This window comes from Solanum dulcamara, chromosome 5, assembly GCF_947179165.1.
Source record: "Solanum dulcamara chromosome 5, daSolDulc1.2, whole genome shotgun sequence".
Lineage (NCBI taxonomy): Eukaryota > Viridiplantae > Streptophyta > Magnoliopsida > Solanales > Solanaceae > Solanum > Solanum dulcamara.
The window spans coordinates 21,887,214-21,911,248 of record NC_077241.1 but is presented as its reverse complement, the minus strand read 5'-3'; the positions used below and the strand labels follow the sequence as shown (position 1 = coordinate 21,911,248).

The 24,035-nt window shown below is 35.5% G+C and overlaps 1 protein-coding gene across 4 annotated transcripts in view; it reads right to left on the bottom strand.

Moving 5' to 3' along the window:
• Positions 1–23,587, bottom strand: part of LOC129889091 (aberrant root formation protein 4) — a 31,301-nt gene extending 7,714 nt beyond the window's left edge. Inside the window, exons 1-13 of one of the 4 annotated variants that reach the window (XM_055964223.1) lie at positions 23,338–23,587; positions 23,046–23,222; positions 22,780–22,929; positions 22,095–22,167; positions 9,905–10,080; positions 9,777–9,836; positions 9,495–9,642; positions 9,165–9,224; positions 8,795–9,066; positions 8,648–8,719; positions 4,872–4,949; positions 4,684–4,773; positions 2,320–2,371 (exon numbers count right to left, since the gene is read on the bottom strand). In XM_055964223.1, coding sequence (XP_055820198.1) covers positions 2,320–2,371; positions 4,684–4,773; positions 4,872–4,949; positions 8,648–8,719; positions 8,795–9,066; positions 9,165–9,224; positions 9,495–9,642; positions 9,777–9,836; positions 9,905–10,080; positions 22,095–22,167; positions 22,780–22,929; positions 23,046–23,222; positions 23,338–23,424 — 1,495 coding nt within the window. In that variant the 5' untranslated portion in view covers positions 23,425–23,587. Of the gene's footprint in view, positions 1–2,319; positions 2,372–4,569; positions 4,774–4,871; positions 4,950–8,647; positions 8,720–8,794; positions 9,067–9,164; positions 9,225–9,494; positions 9,643–9,776; positions 9,837–9,904; positions 10,081–16,557; positions 16,772–16,862; positions 16,985–17,064; positions 17,768–17,853; positions 17,943–22,094; positions 22,168–22,779; positions 22,930–23,045; positions 23,223–23,337 lie in introns of those variants that run through there. The other 3 variants (XM_055964221.1, XM_055964220.1, XM_055964222.1) reach the window with 3 other exon arrangements.
• Between the last annotated feature and the right edge of the window lie 448 nt (positions 23,588–24,035).

The following is a 24,035-nucleotide window of genomic DNA, read 5'->3' as shown; positions in this document are numbered from 1 at the left end:
TTTTGATAAAATTCTTAACACCATTCCTAATCTAAGTTGCGCGGACTCTTCACTTTTGATGCCACACCCGTGTCGGATTCTCCAAAAATACCCTACTTTTGGAGAATCCGACATGCACCCGTTGACACTTTTGAAGAGTCCGAGCAACATAGTTCGTAATCACTTAATGCAAATAATTTCTACACCCAAAGAAATTATTCATCACTTGGAGTGTTATCAGCGACAATTCCTTTGGGGTTCTAGTTCGAATTCATTGGAACATAGTCACAAAAAAACAAGGCGGCCTGGGAATACAAGATCTCCAAATCAATGCTTGCTAGCACTGCCTGGAGACTTTGCCATAATCCCAAATCTATGTGGGCTTCATTACTTCTCAATTGTTACACGTCATATCATGGCAGAACTACTCCACACTCTTCCAGAAGTTGGAAGAACATTAGTAATGACAGGAATTATTGCTAAAAAGGTATAATGTGGAAAATTGCCACGGGAGCTCACGTTAGATTATGGAACAGAACCTTGGTTAGCACCTAATTTAACTCTTCGTAAGCTTATTCAAGGCCCACTCCAAAAGACTGACCAAGCTGTTATGGTTTCATCTATCATACAATATGGCTCATGGTCATTATCCTCCTTGACCTTCAGTTTACCTGAAGAAATCAAAACTCTTATTCAGAACCATTACCTTCCCCCTTTTTCACATTTTTTTTAATCAGTTAATATATCTATTTTAAACAGAGAATTACACCAACGGTATACTTCAGTAATAATTACAGTAGTAGTCAAAAGAGCAAAACCTACCACCCAAATCCCTCATAAACTGTGTAAAACATGAATTATGTCCATACTCACATCTAAGGAGGATTCTCCCTACCATACACTTCATAGTCTACACACCTTTAAATTTATTTCCACAGCATAAGGTTACCAAGCCAAATACTCATTCCTTTTACTCTCTGGCATTTATGGAAGACTCGAAAAGATAACATATTCTCGTGTATAAAAAAATCAACCTAAGACAACTTTAACCAAATGGCTTTGGAATATTATCACTTAGATAAAACTCGTATTAGGAAATTCCATAAAGTCCCAGTACATGTAAAATGGGAACCATTACCAACAGGTAATCTACCAACTGAATACTGATGGTGCATTCAAGGACACGAAAGAAAAACAGGAAATTGGAGTTATTTGTGACTCAAATGGACAATGGATAGTGGGGTTTGAAGGTGCAGCAAACACTGCTACAGCCATGGAAACAGAATTGTTAGCTTTGCTTCATGGGCTAAACTTGGCAACGAAACATCATGCCACTGCAAATAAATATTGATGCCGCTGAATTAGTCTCAGATCTAACAGATACATCTAACAATGCATTACATGTCTTTACTGACTGCAGGTAGCTCCTGCCCAACCTGAATGATCCAGAAGTCAATCATGTGTACAAGGAGCAAAACAAAGTTGCCGACCAACTAGCTCGTTTTGGTAAAACACTGACTAAAAGTAGCATCCGCATACTTGATCAATCTCTTTTTGTTAAAGATCTCTTACAAGCATCATCATGGAGGTACAGTCACAGCAAGACTAATTTCTGTAGATATGGTGCTATCCAAAAACAAGATAGTACCAACTGTAATCAACCATTCGCAGCTAGCATTAGCAGTAGGAACACTTATAATGTCATCAATAACTTAGCTGTTGATGCTAACCTTTTGAACTCTTTGGGGAAACATGAGCTCCCATGTATTTTTTGCTTAATATCAAAAATGCAAGGTAAGGCTGCGTACAATAGACCCTTGTGGTCGGGCCCTTCCCCGGACCCTGTGCATAGCGGGAGCTTTAGTGCACCGGGCTGCCCTTTTTATAATATAAGTCTAATCATTATTTCCCAAAAAAAAAGATGTTTGAAACCATTCATTAATGATATATATAATCTTCACAAGTTTTTTGGAATTCAAATTCATTCAATTAATTCAATTTAAGTTTTGGTATGATGTTTTCTTTGTTAAATTAATTTTTCAACCATTACTAAGATATTTTCTTCTTACTGCCACTAATATAAACATAAGTCGAATTAACATTTTAAATTTTGTATCCCATCAATATCAACATAATGGATGGATGGGGTATTTTTACTACAATAGCATCAAACATTATAGAGAAGCCACAAATAGGAGAACCATGTCACTGGGACCAGGAGAGTGTTATTCTAATCAAAGATCAAAATGGAAATAAAAGAACCAAATCTCACGTAGAAGCAACCATAAAAGACACATATAATCCAAAAGAGAATTTTTTTCATAATTAGACTACACTTACCTGTTGACTCTCTGATCACTACAAACCGATAGAGATTGAGAGCTGATAGAACCTGTAGAGTATGGCAAGAAATACAGTAAGAAAATGTAAATTTAATCAATGTACGTGGTTAAGAAAACGCAGAAAGGATTCCCTTCATATTTCCGAATTTGGTATGCCATGAGGGTATCATGTGAGTATTATCAACGTTTTGAAGAGCAAATCACTAAGTGATAAACTAACACTCGTGATCAACCAAGAATGGGAAGTAATCAGACTCATAGAGGAAAAGAGCCATCAATCCTCATTGTTTTCACCAGACAAGAAACGATATAAAGACTAGAGAAAAAAGAAAAAGAACAAAAACTTCTAACAGAACATCGTAGTTAACAATAACTTTAGAGGTGGTGGCACCCTTGGGCCTTGAAATCAACATTAATGTCAAAGACACCACAATAAATCTACCTTGATAAAACACTGCCCTTGAAATCAACATTAATGTCAAAGACAACAACAACAATAACATACCCAGTGTACGTAGACTTTACCACTACCTCGTGGAGGTAGAGAGACTATTTCCAAAAGACCCTAGGCTCAAGTGTAGCAAATCCAAGTACAAAGAGTAAGAAAACAGTGAGGGAGAACATAGCAAATAGAAGGGAAGCAGTGCAAATCCTGAAAGAAAGGAACAAGAACAGCAAAAGAGTGCGACAATCAAAACACACTAAACAACAGACTACAAGTATTAAAGCTAGTGCAACAACAAACACCTAAGCCCTTGAAAGCAAGACAACATTCCATTGCCAACTAACTTTCTACTCTTATACGCTTCTTTCACACCCTCCTATCTAAGGTCATGTCCTCAATAACTTGAAGTGGAGCCATGTCCTGTCTAATCACCTCTCCCCGATGCTTCTTCAATCTACATCTATGTTGATAAAACACAACATAGAATTTCAGGTAAAACTATACTTTCCGATACTCTCTCCTTATGAACAAATCTAGTACGTAACATTTTTAGCTCTTTCAACGTGTAATTTTTTTATAACCAAGAAATCCCCGAGGGACTGCTGGTCCACAGTTCAAAAGTTGGCGTATAATGAGTCCACCTCTCTACCTTTCTCCACTTAATACCATACTTTTGTCTGCGGTAGGTTTCGAATTAGTGATGTGCGCCTAACCTACACATCACGTAAATGCGCTCTAACCATCAGATCAAAGCCCCAAGGACTCGACATGTATTTTCTCAACATACTATTATCAATGTACCCCAGTTATTCATTTCGAACAAAATACACCACTTTTGACTGGGCCTCAAATCCTGGCAGCATCCTTGCCGTACTTCTAAGCAAATGCTCCAGGAGCTATCACAAGTTGACAATTGCGCGTGAACTATTTCATTTTTCACGTTGCATCAAAAATTACACCACTTTTGACTGGGACTCAAATCCTGGCAGTATCCTAGCCGTACTTCTAAGCAAATGCTCCAGGAGATAACACAAATTGACAATTGTGAGCGAACTATTTTGTGTTTTACTTTGCATTTAATGCATGTCATGAAGTTGAGAAAAAAAGGCGGGCAAGAAGAATTGATTCAAACTTGAATGCTTTCATTTCACTGAAGATTTGATGAAGTATATTGCAACAACATTACCTCAAAAAGGAAGAGAGAGAGACTTGGTCAAAGATGGTCCACTGTAAGAGACCAAGTAACTTCAATAATACATCAGATGCAAATCCCCAAAAGTATTAAGCACAACATTAACGCATTAATCCTTTATAATGATTAAAACGTAAGATTCAGGTATCCTAGAATTTTCTCATAATTAAGATTCACAAAGAAGTTCAACTGGCAGCTCACATGTAACTCATCGAGCTCAGGGCAAAGTAGAAGAGGGATGATCATACGGTTAATATCTTCAATAAGGTGTTTATTTGTGCCCCAAATCCTATTGTCAATTAGCTGATCCATCATGTCACATATATAAGAGAACAGAGGGAATCCTCACATTATATAGCAATCAATTCTCTTCAAACTATATAGCAACCAGTTCTCTTGATGGACTCATACAATAAGCTAGCTTATAGATCAATATCGATAATGCCACTGGAAGCAGCAACATTGCATTCTCTCTATATGCAGAAAAATTCCAAATATAACTCAATAGAAGAAGAATAAGGAAACATAACCCAGTCAGGCAAGTCTAATGCAAAACTATAGATGCTAATATAAGTCACACATTGTCGAGTTAAAAAAAGAGAGACAATTACAGCATCACTGTATTCAGGAAGAGATGGAGGGCCGCCATTTGGAGGCTTTAGAACCAGCTCTACTAGCTCCAGAACACCAGCACTCCAAAATGAGAGACATTGACAATATTTCACCTCTGACTTTGAGACTCCACTTGTTACCGAGATGCTTCTACTATATTCGTCGTGCATTTCCCTTCTGATACAATCTAAGAGGATTGCAATCTGTACATGAAACAATATATCTAAGAGCAAGTTAAATCAAGCGTAGTCCAAGAACTACTGTAGCTGTAAACTTCTCTAGCAACTGATGGAGAGCATACCATAGAAGAAGACTCGCTATTCTGTATCAAAGCCGTTAAGATGTCAAACCTTAAGGAACTTGGAACATCTGCAAGCACCTGATAATGCAAAACCAATCATCAAATGGTCACATGCAAGTATACCCGCAAATTCTCTATAAACAAAGAGCAATATATATATATATTCTTTATCATGAAATAAGCTAATAATGCACATTTAAAACAAAGAATCCCGTGAAGCAATTAAGAAATAAACACAAAGCCGTATAACCTTAGAAGTTCAATGTATCCTCAAGGGTTCTATCATCATTCACCCCTTTACATTGGTTTTTCTTCCTTTCCACTCAAATTCTTTTATTTTTAGAATTTTTTTCTAAAGGTTTATAATAGGCCATGTTTCTCCAAACACTTAATGGCATATTAATAAGTCAAAGTCCGCACAAGGTTCAACATGCCACTGACTACTATTAAGATCTCCATTCAGCTAGTCTAAGGTTCCAGCACCACGCTTGGTGAATTTAGAAGGAATTAGTGTTCCATTTTAATGCCTCTTAGAGCCTGTTTGGATTGGCTTATTTTAAGTGCTTCTAAGCTAAAATAGCTTTTAAGCACTTTTTTAGTGTTTGGGTAAATAGTTCCGGTACCACTCTTAGTGAATTTAGAAGGAATTAGTGTTCCTTTTTAATGCCTCTTAGAGCCTGTTTGGATTGGCTTATTTTAAGTGTTTTTAAGCTAAAATAGCTTTTAAGCACTTTTTAGTGTTTTGGTCAATTTAAAAAGTGCTTATAAGCACTTGGTTTTAAGTTAAAATGAAAAAAATACTTATGACTTTTGGATTATCAGCCAAAAGCTAATCCAAAAATGCTCATAGACAATGGTGAAAGAACACATCTAAGAAAATGCCAAAATTCATATTTTAACCTAGCAATGATTAGGATAAATTTAAGCTTGAGGAATGGACAAAGTTTGATCTATGAAGATTGAAGAAACACTATAGAGTAAGGATTTAAGGATCACTAGACGACTAAGTTCATGTACTGCAATTCATCCAGCACAAAAAAGAATAAGAATGAAGTTCAGGCGAGATTAGACGACATTGTGGGGCCTTTAATGTTAATAGTTTTATCTACGCTCAATGTTTCAGGAGAACGGTATGATAGATGAAGATGTTACGTATAGAATTGAAATAGGATAGTTGAAACAATGAAATGCTACTGAATGTTATGTTTGAGAAGAGGACATGCTTCAAAGCGAAAGGCAAAGTTCTATATAATAGTTCTAAGACCAACAATGGAATATAAGAGTGAATATTGGGCCTCTAAAGTCCACCATATTCAAATGATGAGTGTTGGAGATATGCAAATGTTAAGATAGATACCTTATCGTACAAGAGTAGGATTTCATTTTGATAAGTAAGGATTTTATTTAAAGAGAACGAAGATGGTACAGAAAAAGGTACAGGAGTTAGCAGCAAACTCTATAATCTAATACTACATATTATCTCCTTGCAAGTACAAAAATCGAAACACTTATCCATCATATCTAAAGTGTTGCTATAACACCAAAAGTACAGATTTTTACTGCATTTATTTTTCTCTGGAAATCTGTAACTTCTTCCCATCAAAGCATGTTTTGTTTCTTTCCAGCCATAAGGTCCCCATTATGCAGAGAATAGTTCTCCATATTCGCTTTAAGCTCTTTTTTAACCTCCTGTGATTGCCCCCACAAATCAGCCCCATCTTTGATTTTGGAATCACTGGAACTGGAGTACTCAATAGATCAATTCGTTGATTCAATCGTTCAAATCTGCAAACATTCAGATCTCACCGGATTATTCCAGGTTCTATCTTCCAATTAGCCCCCTGCTTTTTAGTTTCTTGTCCAATTCTACCTAGATTTTTTAGTTTCTTGTGTGAATTCTTGTTCACTGATGACCTTATTTCCACTCTATTGTCCATTTCAACCTATATTTTCTGTTAGTTTCTTGTTCGTTATTGAATCTGTTTTCTAGTTGCTTGCCCATTTTTGCCTATGTTTTTACTGCTTTTCTAGCTTTCATTGTTGCCTCTAAATTAGAACGGATTGTCCACTCTGTTTTTCTTGGTGTTGTTTTTAGTTTATTATTCGACTTTCCAGTTTTCTTGATCAATTGCTTCCTCTGTCCAATCTTCTAGTTCTCCTGTTTGTTATTGCATCTGTTTTCCAGTTGCTTGCTCATTTTTGCCTATGTTTTTACTTGATGTTCAGCTTTTCTAGCTTTCATTGCTGCCTTTATAATATAGCTGATCATTCACTCTCATTGCTATATTTATGTTTAATATAGCAACATAAATAAAAGAACTAGGACAATAATGTGAATTGAAGGCTAAAGGGAAAAGGTAGTAACCAATAAGGTATTGATATTAATATTTAAAATTAATTTAGGGGTAAAGTAGTAAATTACTATTGTCTTAATGGGTTATCGGTTTACCCAATCACCCAATATTAAAAACCAATATCGAACCAATAACCCGATAATTTTTTTTATAAAACCATTAAAAACCCATTAACCCAGTAACCCAATAACATTTTTTTCGATTCGGTTTATTGGTCGGTTTGGTGTTTGCACACCATTGTCTAGGTGAAGATAAAAAGTTGTACAAGCTCGCCAAGGAGAGAGTAGAAGGCTCGAGACCTAGATCAAGTGAAGAGCATCAAAGATGAGGGAAAATAGGCGTACACTCTACCCTCCCCAAACCTCACTTTGTGGGATTTCACTAGGTATGTTGTTGTTGTTAGGTTTCTTCTAAAAGTAACACTCCATCCAGTTGCTGAATTAAATCCTATAATGTAACCCTCTTTCTTCAAAGCACAGTTGAACAAGACTGGAAACCTGCTTTTGAAGCTCTCATTTCCACACCGTGTACATCCAAAATTTAATCCTCCTACCATATCCCACCTCCAATCTAGGGAACTGTAGAAATTCATCCCACCAATCACTAATCCTCTTGCAGATTCCTCCATGGCGTTGCAATTGTGAAGGATATTGTTTCCACACCTACTTTTGCACCATATATAGCATCCAAAACTTGCTGCCAAATCTCATCACTTTCCTTACGATATCTCCAGAGCCATTTAAAAAGTAAGCTTTTATTATGCATTTTCAGATTCCTCACCCCCATTCCACCATCCTTTTTTTCTTTTTAACCATTTGATCAGATGAAGAGAAGAAAAGAAGGGGAATAGAAAAAAAGGAGTTAGAGTGACAGTACTCATATGTCTCTCACCACTTTGGATGAAAAAAAACAAGACACTCATCTTTCTTCCTTGGATAAATATCTGGCCACATGGAATTCAAGCCTAAGTAGTTTAAAATTCAAACTAGAGAACAAGTCATGCTCTAGTCTCTAATATTAGGGAGAGTGCACCTGAACTGCAATAATGCAGTACTTTCATTTTGACTGTAAGATAAACTCTCCAAATTATTTTTAATATAAGAAACGTGAGAAATGAGGACCTCGCCACCTATAAGAAATACAGCTATTTAAAGAAAAACATCAATTCATTTTCCTCCTTACCCTTCAGGTAAGAGTAAGAGATCACTGAGATATTCATAGAGGGATAACTTACAAACGCAACATATGCTGATATTACAATTTGCAAGAAATATCATCTTTCTGAGGGTTAAAAGGAAAGCATCAATAGACTCCCACTTTTCTCCAGACAGGATTCATGTAATTCCGGTATGATAATAATATCGAGAAAGGCTTTCTGCACCAAAATAAGAAACTTCAAAGCACAAGGAAAACTGTTTTTACCTTCATCAGGGCATCAAAAGATTTCTTCCGCAAAACAGCATTTGGTGCATATATAATGACCATTTCAATCGCCTACACAGTGCTCTTCAACTTTAGGGAGCAATTAGAAAACAGCTCAAAAGAACCCAAGGTGTTGCAACACTTCACCTGCAATGATATATATAGAGTAGGCATATATGTGGAGTGGCCCATTGTATCATTTTGAATTTCTTGGTGCACACATCCATCCATAATGCAAAGCAGGAAATCAAGAGCATGCGCTTTCAATTCCCATGATAGGTCAACACTTGAGAAGACGTGCTTTAACATGCCAATTGCCTGCCATCTTTTACTCTGGTTCTTTTGAAGTTCATTTTTCACTGCTTCAAAATCTGCATCAGCAGCCACTGATGTCTCATTGGATTTGTAACCCCAGATTACTGCACAATATATCAGGAAAAATATAGACAGGTGAGTGGGAAGGTAGCCAACATCTGGTGAGAGGAAGAACAATTAATTAAATCCAGAAAATACTGACCTGCAAGTGATCCACCATGCTTGACATGAGAAAAGCAAGCAATGCTATTGTCCCCTTCATCTGGAATTTCAATAGGGCATTAAAAGACACATATGCATGAACGATTTCTCACTTCCTAGTACAGCGAAAACATTATCCCAAATTATCAAGCAGGGAAGTTAGCAAACATTTTGTAACTGACGATAGCGAACAATATAGGAATAATTACCATCCAAGGCCTTTATTAAAAATTCTTTTAACAAGAAAGGAGAGAAATCTAACGCCCACCACTACCTACAAAATGATTGATACCACAAACATAAAGAAGAAAACAAGGATGCAGGTATTTACCTCCACATATGGTTGTGAACTTATCTACATCAAGTCCAGTAATTAATCCCTCATATGATAAACCACAGATTGGAAGAAAGTGTGATAGTTGTATCATAATGGGAAGAAGACTTGAAATTATATGCCCCATTGCAATTGAAACAAGAGCCTGCATTCAGGAATGAAATTTTTCACACACACAGACATTGATTGAAGTGGAATTTCCAGGAAACATCATAATCGCCTCAAACAAGAACCAGAAGAGCTCAAGCTGGATTTGCATTAAGTCTCAGGAACACTGACCATGACTTGCAAGACATACATGCCCAACAAAGCACAGAGTTTTTTCTTATCTTTCTGTTCCTGTGAAGCAAAGATCAATTAGATTAATCCCAAGAAAACAAGATGCAGAATACGGGAATATCACGGACCAACTTTTTGCAAACAGCTTGTATTGAATCTGCAAGAGCAATTGCTTTGTGGAATAAGTCCTCAGTATCTTTGCCTTCCTCATCTGTCTCTAAGGACATGGACTTTAAAACACCAAGAATAACAGGAACTGCAGCTTTCACTTGCTCAAATTGCCGTCTTTTGATGAGTATTATAACTGAAACCAATGAATAAAGTAGAAATTCAATCACAACATTGATGACAAAACAATGCTAATAGAAGAGATAAGTTTCATTTAGAGGATTAATGCCTTCACGAACTACTTGTACTAAAAGTTTGCTAAACTTTTACACCAACAAATTTAACTTCGAATTTACTTAAGGTGGCGGCGAGGATATAAAACTCAATCAGGTGAATTAAACATGATTTTTTTGTTTTGACTCGCAAACTCGAGTCATTTCACCAACTTGAGTTTGAGTATGTTGAGAGTCAAATAATGAAGAAGTTATATTATAATATATGTCCAGATTCATTGAACTCTAAGTAGAGAATATTATATAGGATGTCTAGAATATTTTTTTATTTTTAATTTTAGCATATTTATTTACATTGTTAGATGAAGAGATATTACTTGTGAAGCAGCCTGAAACCCCTGTATGAGGGGCTTCATGTATATTGTTACTCACTTAATGCAAGCAATGTTTTCAATTTCTGCATAGTGTCAAAGCCACTAAATCTTGGTAGCAACTTAAGTGGCTTTTGCTGAATTAAGAATGGGATGGTTTCTAGAAAGAGCAGCTCCTACTTCTCTCTAGAATATAAAAAGAAAGAGTTCATGTCCTTCAGAGGGACATTAGATTGGCCGGTGTTGAAGCTAGGTGGGAAATGTAAGTTGTTGGAATCAGTGAGGGAACCAAAGTTAAGCATATCTGAAGAACACACTCAGATCTGAAAAATGTTCTCAAAATCTTGTCTGGTGGGATCTTTTTCAAAATGGGTGGGGTCTCCAGAAGCCGTTAGGAACTGGGCAGCAGAGGTTTGGAGTTGTACAGATGGACAAAAAGATCTCTAAATTAGAAGAAATTCAGTTCTTGTTTCGGTTCGTGAGTGAAGATCAAGCTGGTATCACAGAGGACAAAATCTGGCTAGAAAATACATTTAAAGAGGAGGTTCTAGCTATAATCAAATTCAGTACACCTAACAAGGCTCCATGACCAAATGGTTACACAATAGCATTATGTTTACACAATAGCATTCTTTCAGAAGGCGTGGCTGGTGGTCACGGATGATGTGATGGAGCTCTAAACCATTTCCATCAAGACTATAAGGGGTCGTTTGGTGTGATGGATAAGAGTGGTCAATCCTGGGATAATTTTTGAGTGTCCTTAAATTGCTTGTTTGGTTGCAAAGGCTGGGATAACTTATCCCAGGATTAACAATTAGTACTGGGATAAGTTATCCTTCCCTGAGGGTGGAATAGTAATCCCAGGATAACTTATCCCGAGATAAAGTACATGAAATGATAAAAATACCCTCCATAAACTCTTTTATATACCACTTTTACATTCATGTATATTAATATAATTTTTAATAACATTTATAATAACATTCACGACCTTAACCAATCGTTGTTTTTATGATAATATATTTTTCTATTAAAAAATTACATTTTATAAGTACAATTTGTATTTATGAATATATTATGAGTTGAATTTATTTGTCTAATTCATATGTTTATTCATATTTTGATTTCTCTTAAAACGTTCAGTCCACTACTAAATAATATTTTAAATTAAATAGTATACTACTCACTTAAAAATTATATTTTATATATCAATTAAAATGTAGACAAATTTAAAATGTAAATAGTTTTAAAAATAGAATTTCTTTTACTTTAATAAACTTAAAATTGAAGTTTTATTTTTAAACTAAATAAGATGGAAGTTTTTTTTTAGCTAAATAAGATAGAAGTTTTATTTTTAGCTAACTAGGATAAAAGTTTTATTTTTAAGTTAAATAAGATGGAAATTTTATTTAAAGCTAAATAAGATGGAAGTTTTATTTTTTAAATTAAATAAGATCAAAGTTTAATTTTAAAAACACACGGCACAATCATGGAAATGCATACACAAAAATATTTAAGTTAAAAAGGGGCAGCCCGGTGCACTAAAGCTCCCGCTATGCGCGGGGTCCGGGGAAGGGCCTGACCACAAGGGTCTATTGTACGCAGCCTTGCCTTGCATTTCTGTCAGAGGCTGTTTCCAAGGCTTGAACCCGTGACCTCCTGGTCACATGGCAGCAACTTTACCAGTTACTCCAAGGCTCCCCTTCAAAAATATTTAAGTTAAATATAATGAAAATTTTATTTTTAAGAATGAATACTAAAGCTTGCAAAGAAAATGTAAAAAGAAAACTAAATTAAGATGGAGGGTATTTTTGTAAACAAACAACTTACTCTTAGAAACTATGCAATGAATATAATATTGAATATGACAAACCAAATAAGCAATAAAAACTAATCTCAGCATAACTTATCCCAACATAACTAATCCTATCACAACTCGTATCCAAATCAAACGACCCCTAACATAATAAAAGCTAGTAATGCCTCAATTCATAACACTAATCCCTAAGAAAAAGTACCTATTGAACTCAACTATTATAGACCATTAAGCTCATTGTAAGCGTTTAAAAAATTGCAGCTAAAATATTAGCAGAACTGATGACAAACATATTTACACAGATTTTAGCCATACTTTGCCCTGTTTATACCTTGTTTCTGACAATAAATAAGCTAAATACTCCTAACTTTTACTCATTTTAGTGTTTTGGAGCTAATGCAATGTATTTTGTGGTTTGTGGGGAAAATGCTCAAAAAGGGTAAGTGTTGGATGAAAAGAGGTGTGGAGAGAAGAACGCATGAATGTGCTTCGCGGAGCCAAGCCCATAGTGAGGCAGAAAAGACAAGGCCAAAATTGACCTTCTTTGTCCACTCATTTTGGTGAGCCCTCTTAGGTGTTTCCCACTATTACAAAAACCTACACTCATGCATTTTTTAAAGAATTGAGAATTGGAGTCGACACATTGGAGCAGAGGAGAGTGGCGGCTTAGCTTTTTCTTCTAGGGTTACTTTTCTTTTAATTCTAGCACTATTTCTCGCTTGAAACATGTATCTTTGCAAGTGTAATCGAATTATGAGCGGCTAAACTCCCTTGTTCTAGGGTTATGGCCAAAGTATGAACGTTTATGTCATTATCTAGCTATTGTTGCATCGTTATTATATGAGTTGTTCTTTTAATCTTGTGATACTACTCTATTGCTTCATGACCAATACTATAAATGGATAATCGCTAATGGAACTCGCGATGGAGGAAGTTAAAATAGAACGTGGGTTAACTGGAGTAGGATTCGTCCTACGGGACGGATTTGCGGCTAGGATGGAAATCATACCTAGTTTGCCCTACTTGGCTCCCATACAGGAGATGTAAATGTGTTCAGGTTAATTATGAGTGTTATCACTTAATAATATAGGTATGAGATTAACCTTGTTACAGGCTCGAGAGACCACGACTATAATATCAACCCTGTGAGTCAACAATGAGGTAGTATTTAGCAAGATAACGAAAGTGTAGACATAACGTGATTACGTAAAGTTCCATAACCCTTGAACTCATCTTTTACAGTGCTGATCAAATTTATGTTCATTAGTTATTTTCTTTATATTGTAGTTCAGTAAAATCATAAATAAAACCTTCAAAATTTATAGCTTGAATAAATAATCAAAACTAGTTTGGTTTAGCGGACAGTTAATCATAAGCCCATGTAGGTTCGACATTCGATTGTTTGCAATCACTTTATTATTTGTAAGTTAATTGTTTATCTAGATTAAACTTTTTCTTTTTATCTTTTCAAGTTTTATTTTTGTACATATAAATATTTTATTTTTAATTTTCTGTAATGTAATTTTCTACCCTTCTTGACATGACAGCATGAAATATAAATGGGCCGATTGATGGGTATTCATATTTTGGTGATCCTCGTGTGAATTATGGAGGACCCCACTCGTGGCAACACTGTCAAAATATTTCTGAGAATGGGTGGTTCGCACCTTCCCAATCTTTGAGTGAAATATTAGCAATATATGTGGTGGTAAAGATGACCATTGAATTTTTTGTCAAAAAAAAAGATGACCATTGAAATGGTTGTCCAAGCTCTTACTCCCCTCTCCCGAGAACCTATTATGATTCTCATGTTGTTTGTGATGTTAGCATGAGTAATGAAGTGATGGATGCCAAACTTTTTGATATGTTGAAGCAGATATGGGAGAAAAATGCACTAATACTAAAGAAGATAACAGAGGAGACAAAAGCCATGGAAGGGATTAATGTTGAACTCACTAAAATGGTTGAAACGTGTAATGAAGGAGGAATCAATTCAGCCAAGAGGTAAACCAATTTACTTTAGATATCCACAGCCTGCAGGCTCACTTGAACAAAAAGGTTGAGGAGTCTGATGCCCAACCACCAATTGTTGTGGATAATGAGCAGCTTGTGGAGCAAAAGAGAAAACACAACCATTCAACCTTTTTATGTAGATGTCACTATTTAGAAGAGTACACTAGAGTCAATGTGAGGAAGTAGAGAGTATGTGAAGATTCTACTGTGTGTGTGAATATGGAGACGTAAAACAATTTCGGTTTGAAGAACATCGGACCTCACTCCAATCATTTTTCGACACTGTTTGGATGGTGACATTCATTCACCCGAACTAACAAAGGAGTCAATGAATGAGGAACAAAGTGGTTACATTCTTGAAGTTGTTAGGAGAGAAAAACAAAATTGCATTCTCTATCCTGTTAGAATCCTAGGTATAGTCTATATAACATGTGTAAATATAGTAGTAGCTTGATTTACTCCTAAAATTTACTCCTATTTTAATTAGGTATTGATTTGTATTGATTTCCTTTTCTTTTTAGGACATGTAAACTCAGTTATTTAAACCTCAATAGCTTGTGGGAATAATCAAGTTGAGTTCTCCCACAAACTCCTCTCCTCTCACATGGTATCAGAGCTTTCTTTTGTGAGAAACAAGAACAAAATAAGAGATCAAAATTGTTGCGCATTTTTCCAGCAAGACCTTAATTGTTTTGCGATTCCGACACTCTCCAGGGGTATTGTGCATATACCAGTACCACCATTACGATCGGAATCCTTGTAGTGGTGTTCCCCGACCACTTTTTTGGCAGATTCTTTTTTTTCTAGCAACTTTTTCCAGTGAGACAGCAAGCTATTTTTTTCCACATCTATTCTTCAGGCTTTTCCAGAATTTACTATATTTTTTGGACACTAATAGATATGTTTTTCTGTCTCTCGGATCCGATATGTTTAGCACTAAATTTGTGGGCTCCAACACCAATAAATTGTTCTTTTTGTCTGAGGTAGAATACAATGACTTTCTTGAGCATCAGGTGAGTAAGCAGACATCTTCATCAATAGCTTACGCTGCTCATATTGGTACTCCTGTTAATCATGTTGCTTGTATCTCACAGTCCACCACACTTGGCCCTTGGGTCATGGCCTCGGGTGCTTCTGAACACATTTCTGGTAACAGATCTTTATTATATAATATTACTTACTCCCAGTCCCTTCCCACTGTTACGTTAACTAATGGTTCTCGGACCATGGAAACCGAAGTCAGTCAAGCCAACCTCTTACCTTCCGTGACTATAAATAATGTTTTTTTTGTCCCTGGTTGTCCCTTTAGCCTCCTGCCAATAAGTCGTTTGCCTAAAACTTTAAATTGTTTCATCTCATTCTCTAGTGATTTCTTTGTTATACATGACCTCAGCACGGGAAAGATAATTGACAAAGGGCATGAGTTAGATAGGACTTTATTATCTCAATTCTCACAAAACCAGTACAGTTTGTTCATTCTCCGACACTCCAAATTTACGATTGGGACATTCTAGTCTATCCAAACTTCAAAAGAAGGTACCTAGCTTGTCCAAATTGTCTTAGATTGTGAGTCATGTTCAATTGGGGAAGCACACCCGAGCTACTTTTCCACGTAGTCGTAATAATCATGCAGAATCTCTTTTCCATTTATTTCATTCTGATATTTGGGGTCCGAGTAGAGTTAGTTCTACCTTGGGTTTTAAGTATTTTGTTACTTTCATTAATGATTACTCAAGGTGCACTTAGATGTTCTAAATGAAAGATCAGTGTTTTAAGAAGCGAGAAGCGGAAAAAAGCGACGGGGGCTCGCTTCACAGAAGCGAGAAGCGTGAAGCGAAGCGCATGCTTTTTTCAAAAAAAGCGCTATTTAGTATAAAAATATAAAATATAAAATATGCATAGATAAATAATCAAGAACTCAAAAGACAGACTAAAAAATAACTAGATAGTCAATAATCCTCATAAGTAACAACATATAAAGCAAATGCATAACCAAATCACAAAGAGAGAAAAATCATATTCTTCAACAAGATCCTCAAACTCTTGAAGTGCCATCAACAAGGGTTCTACATCTACTTGGTCCTCATCTTCTTCCTCATCGGAGGACTCATGAACAAGAGTTCTACTTCTATTTGAACATGAACTTGAACCTGTAGCTACTCTTTTTTCCTTGCCCCTTATATTACTCCCCCAAAAACCATAAATATTCTCCTCCACACCACTAGCTGTAGCAACATTACCATAAGTGAGACCTTCTCCTTCGTATACTTCTTCATCTTCATGATTTTGGGGTGCTCCAGTTAACCATTCATTTGCATCATCAATATTATCCAACAAAATTGGATCAATGGTATTGCGAGCATTGTAGTGACGCACCAATGTTCTATTATATTTGATGAACACTAGATCATTCAGGCGTTTTAACTCAAGCATGTTTCTCTTTTTAGTATGAATCTGCATAGAATTCGTAGAAAGTAATTAATGGGAGGACTTTGGACAATTAAGATACCATTTAATTTAGTAATAACGTAATATAGGTTCTCACATGTTCTTCATACACGCTCCAATCTCTCTCGCAACCGGATGAGCTACAAGTTAAACTTTGCACTCTAATAGCAAATTGTTGCAAGTTTGGGACATTATGACCATATTGCATCCACCATTCAACTGTAGAAGAATTATTTTAAAAGTTAATATGTAATAACTTAAAAGTTAAAGCTCTAAAAGTTAAATATTGAAATGCTCACCTGGTGACCTTAAGGTTCTAGCTCTAATGGCCGACTCAATTCCAAGTAGGCCATCAGCTTTCATGTACACCCCAAGCTCATCCCCTATTGTCTTGCAAAGTTTTATCTAGGATCATCCTCTCAACACATGCATGATATCCCAACCACACTTCTTCAGTTAAAGTCTTCATCTCATTATTTATATAATAGAGCCCCGGGTTCAAAATATGTCCAGCTGCATGTAAAGGTTGATGAAGTTGATCCGTCCACCTTGCATCAATGATTTTGAAAACATTCATATATTTTCTATGATCATAATTGAATGCCTTTTCAATACTTTCTTTGGCCCTATCCATGGCTTCATAAATGTAGCCTATTGGTGGTTTTTTCTCCCCATCCACCATACGAAGTACATTAACTAAAAGACCACCAACTCTAAGTGCTTGAACAGTATCATTCAAAAAATATGGACTAATGATGTGTCTTGCAACTTCTTTCCCAAGAGTTTCTTTTGCATGGACACTCTCATTCCATTCAGTGGACATAAACAAGGTTCACGGACTTTTCTTTCGCATATAAAAACTATGCAATGTCAAAAAAGTTGTTGCAAATCTTGTCTTAGCAGGTTTTACCAAGTTTTTTTGCTTTGTGTATCTCCTCATCATATTCAACAACAGTGCCCTTTGACTGATATAAGAATGTATCTTAACAGCCTTACCAAAAGCTATTCAAAAAAATTTAATAGTTAATAAGTAAGAAAACTAACATGAAGATTAAAAAAGAACATTAAATATCAAGACTCAAGTTCACCTGTAGAATACGGGGCCTCTTTGAAAATGTCACCAAACATCAAGTTGATACAGTGAGCAGCACAAGGAGTCCAGAAAATATGTGGGAACACTCCCTTCAACATGTCACCCGCTTTTTGTTCTCACTTGCATTATCAGTCACAACTTGTACCACATTTTGCTTGCCTATTTTCAAGATAGTCTTCTCAAACAAGTTAAACATCTTATTAGAATCAGTAGAAGAGTCACTAGCATCATGAGATTCAAGAAACACATTCCCTTTTGGAGAATTCACCAAAACATTGATGATCATTTTCCCATTCCTTGCTGTCCATTTATCCATCATAATGGAACAACCATACGTTTTCCATTGAACCTTATGATCTTCTACAATTTTGTTTGTCTTTTCCACCTCTATTTTTAAACAAGGAACTCTTACCTCATGATAGGTGGGGAGCTTCATTCCAGGGCCATATTGGCCTACTGCCTCAATGAATTCACCAAAACTTTCAGTGTAGTTAACACAATTGAAAGGCAACCCTGCATCATACATCCACATAACACAATTGAAAGGCAACCCTGCATCATACATCCACATAACACAATTGAAAGGCAACCCTGCATCATACATCCACCTAGCAAAAGCAGATACAGCACGATCCCGTGAAATCTTGCTAGAAGCCTCTAGATCAATAGGTCCACCTTTTCACTTTTCATTTGGTTTTTGCGAGAAATAGAGATTAAGAGGACCTTAGACATTACTAGCGGTGGATGACCCACTTTCACTAGTTGAAGGTTTCTTTTTTGAGGGAGGCCCCATTGGCATATTCACTTCAACTTCATCATCCATTTCATCATCTTCAACAAGATTAAACATGGATGCTTCAGGATTTATTTGAGTTTTAAATTTATTTTTTTCGTAAAATACTCTTTTATTTCTTCTTTCACACTATTCGGGACCTTTAGACACACTTTAACATCTTTATAACCACCAATAAGATACTTCTTGTGACGAAATATTCCGTCATTATATGTCATATCACAAAAAACACATTTGATTTTTGTGTTACTTCACATGGCAAGGGGTTTCGAACTAGAGACCTCCAACATGGAAGTCCCAAGCCCAAACCACTTGGCCACCCCAAAGGGAAATTTATTTGTTTAATTCTTATGTTTATTTGTATTTTGATTTCTCTTAAAATATCCACTCCACTATTAAATTACATATTTTTAATTAAATAGTTTATTACTCACTTTATATTTTATATGTCAATTTAAATGTAGATAACTTTAAAATTTAGATAATTTTAATAATAAATTTCTTTTACATTAACAAACTTATTTATTTTTAAGCTAAATAAGATGAAAGATTTATTTTTAAGCTAAATAAGATGAAAGTTTTATTAAGTGAATTTTATTATTATTCATAATTTTTTCTCAATTTATTTCATTATTGGAAATGGATCTTGTTTCGATAAGATGAAAATTTTATCGAAAGCTAAATAAGATGAAAGTTTTATTTTTAATTTAAATAAGATGAAGGTCTAATTTTAAAAACACACGGCACAACCATGGAAACGCATACACAAAAATATTTAAGTTAAGATAGCAATTTTATTTTTAAAAATGAATAACTAAAGCTTGCAAAGAAAATGTAAAAAATAAACTAAATACGGTGAAGGGTATTTTTGTAAAAAACAACTTATTCTTAGAAATTATGCAATAAATATAATTTTGAATATGACAAACCAAACAAGCAATAAAAACTACTCTCAGCATAACTAATCCCATCATAACTTGTATCCAAACCAATGACCCCTAAAAGAATGAGAAGAATATCTCCATGATTTCTATTCAATATCGCTAATCTTCCCCTGAACCATCCAAAGAATAGAATTCTGACACTTAATATTTTTATCTTTAGATTTGCTCTACAATTGTGAAGTTTTTTGCTTCAGCGTGATAAGTAACTTTTCTATTTTTATCAAAAAGGAAATAATTGTGCACAAGGAGATATACATGGAAAAATGATGCTACTTAAAATGTCCTCTCCACAAAAAGTCATCCAACAAATAAATAAGGAAAGTTTGGGAGCTCCAATCACAGATATGAGAAATCAAGACACTCAAAATCTCTCACATTTCTATGTCTACAATATCCATATTACAGCACAAGTATTCACTGCCCAAACTTGTCCCTTCTACTACTTCTCGCTTTCAAACACTGCATGAGTTGTTGATGGAAGGTGGCATAGTTCAAGCAATTCCCTTTCCTTCACATTAAGCATTTGATGCCATATTTCTGTAGCAAGCTAATGTAACAACAATATTCCAGATTTCTCTTGTTCCATGAGGTGCTCCAACAGTCAATCACCATTCCATCTTTTCTCTGGTTCCATTACGGCCCTCCCATATTTCTCATCCTCCAAAGAGCCTCCTCTTCTTTCTCTCTAGGTCAAACCCATCGGTGGCCCCCTTAAAGTTGGCAGCAAGTTTCACTTAGACACCTTAACTAGGCGATATTCACTTTAGACACCTTATGTAGGGTCCCGATGTGTCATTTTGACACTTATTTAACAATCAACTAAAATTACACAGTGTGTGTAACACACTCGCGAATGACCTGATACTATGACTAATTAAAAAAAACACGTGGCATTTGAGTGCAAAATAATATTTAAAAAATACATTATAAGAAAAAAACTAAATTTCAACCACAAATAATTTTAAAAAATACCTATTTCTAAACCTCACCACAACTACCCCACCCCTCCTTCCTCCTTTCTTCCCAAACTTTCCCAGTGCCTCACGAACCCCCAATTTATTCTCACGAACCCCCAATTTATTCTCTGCTTTTTTTTCATTTTAGGATTTTCATTAGATTTAGTTTTTCACTTTTTTTCATAATTATAATTGTTGGATCTAAAGAAAAGAAAAGAGAAGAAGATGATGGTGAGTGCTATTTTCAAATCTGAAAAAGATTTAAAATTAAAAAATTCTTACGATAATGATAAAATTAATGGCGATGGTGAGAACAAGAAAAAAAAAGAGAAGAAATATAAAATAGGGGTGTTGATATCCATTTTTCCACCGAAAAAAATGGAGGGAGGTGATGGCAGATTTAGAAAAGCAATACAATGAAGAAAAAAATAGCTTAAAAACAGATTTGAATAAAAAATTCGACCTCCATGGAAGGAGTTTAAGCTTGGAAAAATGGTGGAAGACGGTGGCTTGAGAAATGGAGAAGAAGAAGAGAAAATAAAATAAAAAATAGCTAAATAAAGTCCTTCACACACTATTATTGAGTGTATCACACTCACTTTGCCATGTCAGCAAAAAGTGTCAAAATGACACAACGAAACCCTACATGAAGTGTCTAAAATGAACATTGCCCACTTAAGGTGTCTAAGTGAAACCTGGTGCCAACTTTAAGGGGCTACCGATGGGTTTGGCCTTCTCTCTATGATATTTTCCCAAAAAGACACTAACTAAAGCATTTAACATCCCTCTTAAATAATTTCCTGAATTTTAAACAGGAGCCTCCAATTCAATATAAAATTCCACAACCTCACATTTTTTATCCATTAGTATTTCTTGTTCAGATGTACATTTTGTCATAGCATTCTCTTATTCAGAATCAGGTTCTCAATCTAGGATATTGAAGTTGTAGTTGTGTTCTTCCATCAGTACTAAGAGATCCACAATTATTACTCTCAGTTCATTCCATAACCAAAAGAGGAATAGCTCCAGGAATGAAGTTGGAATGTTTAGATACTATAGAAACACACTCAGGTCTAAACCACTAGGATAAAAGGCAAGCCAAGTGCATTCATGCTGGATTTTAGTATGTGACTCCCAATTTTGTCAGTTCCATCATATGAAGGGAAGGGGAAGAAACAGAAGTTACCATTCAAATGGTACCTGGGATTAATAAAGTTTTAACAATCCTCATTATTAAGAAAAACCAGAAAATACAAATAAAGCATTGCAGGAGCTCACAGATTCCACGAGTATCAACTACAAGTTTAGAGTATAATTGTGTTGTTTTAGGAACGCCTAAATCATTTGAGAGTTCATACAAGGAGTATACCAGACATAACTTCTAATTTCTGGCATTAGAATAAGTTCCAATATCCTGGTGTGGACTCAGCAATAACATTGTGAAATTTCCGTTTTTTACCATCTTAACTAATATCACTACACAGTTTTAACCTAATTTTTCTAGTCTAACAGTTAACTGTCAATCAATAAAATTATGGATTACCTTTGGCAAGGCCACCAATAAGAGGAGAAAAATAGCAAGGAACCCTGAACATTTCACTTGGAGAACTTAATGCCTGAAAAATTCAACATAGACCATCATAAAAACGGAGAACAAAATATTTAAAAGCACAAACCTAGAGAGTGAGCATTGTATACTATCTTTAAACTACAGTATGTGAGCCCCAAAAAAATGCACTAAGTGAGCCTCTCACTAATCAGCCACTATATTAAAGTTAGAATCTACATGAAAGTTACTTGAAACTCATTTCACAAATCAATTGCTAACTCTCTTAGGAATTTCTCCTATCTAAGAAATAGCAATCGAATGAGGGTAAATGGAGATTGGTATAGAATCACCTTGAACAGTTGGCATCCAACACTCAATAAAATGGTTCCAGATTACTAATGTGTAAGTTAGGTAGAATGATACAAGCTACACAATAAAATTGTCAAAGACACAACAGTATTCTTCCGTTCAAAGCTCTTTATAAGAGAAATGTTAAACACGCTAATTCCACATTTATTTACTTAAGATGATGATGACATGGCAGCATACTGCTGACATGCTCTGCAGGAAATCACTTAGTACTCTGATTCTGAACAATCTAGTGCAGAATTTTATAAAGAACTCCAATAAAGAAAGATATTGGCAAAACCATCAATGTAGAGCTAGAAAAAAATCATACCTCGCAAAGAATAGATAGCATTTCACGCGGAGAACACATACTAACTAGATGCCCAACCACATGTTCAGCAATCTCCGAGCATCTGTTCGATGCACATGCAAATTTACATACTACCTTGGGCAACTCAAACGACAAAGCATCAATAACTTCCTGCAACAAAGTACAAACATCACAAAAAACTTTTGCCAAACAATACAGTAAGCCACTTCTACTTCCAATTTTATTACTTCAGTAAAAGGGGAAAAAACTAAATTTGACGGAATTACCTGGTTTCTCGAAGGTGAACTTATGAAACAATGAATTTCAGTAAGAATCTCGAATGATGTTCTCTCTACATCCAAATCTGATGCTTCTTCTACCACTGAGACCGAGATCGGAGTAAGGAAATCGGCAAGCCCGGTGACTAATCCATCGGAATTGCTAAAGTCACCGGCTTCAATCAACTAAGATATAAGAAAATTAAACAATGTTTTGAGGTTAAAGATATGGCTGTAAATAATTATGTAGATATACAGAGAAAGTCTGTGTGTGCGCGTGCGAGTGTGTTTTGTGGCTTACTTGAGAGCATGTAGTCAGGGTCTGTTGAAGGCGAGGAATGAGGGAATCGGAGAGATGTGGTTCCCCACGGAGTTTCCCTTCCGACATTCTAACCTATCTCTCCCCGCCGGCGATGCTGTGGGGATGGAAGGGTTTCTTACTAGCAGATACAGGACTCCGATCAAGCGACTTCGCGGCAAAACTTTCTTGTCTAGTAAATTATATGTATTTTTTTTTTAGTAGTGTTTCCACACTTCTTTCTCCCATTCGAATCGGGATCTACCGGTCGTGTATAAAGGTTCTTAACCAACTGAGCAATTTGTAGGTGCCTGCCTTATAATATACCTTTTTAAATTTACAAAATAAATTTTAAATAAATTGAATTCGAGGGAAATGAATTAACAACATGCATAAATATCCTAACTTTACATAATGCCCTAGCAATTATTGCCCTAGGGTTTAACCCGCAAAGTTCTACTAAGAACATACCCTTACGAAGAAATTACGAAATAAAAGATGGATTGGAATCACTTACCTCGAGAAAGAAAAGCCCTAAGTCTTGAAAAATCGCCATTGGGGTCCTCTGATCGAATTCTAAGTTCTGACCAAAATTGGGAGGCAAACTAACTTAAAAGATGAAAAGAAAATTATGACCTTCGCTATAGTGGACCACCCTTTTGTTATATAAAAGCCTTACAGCTTTGATGCCTTCGCTATAC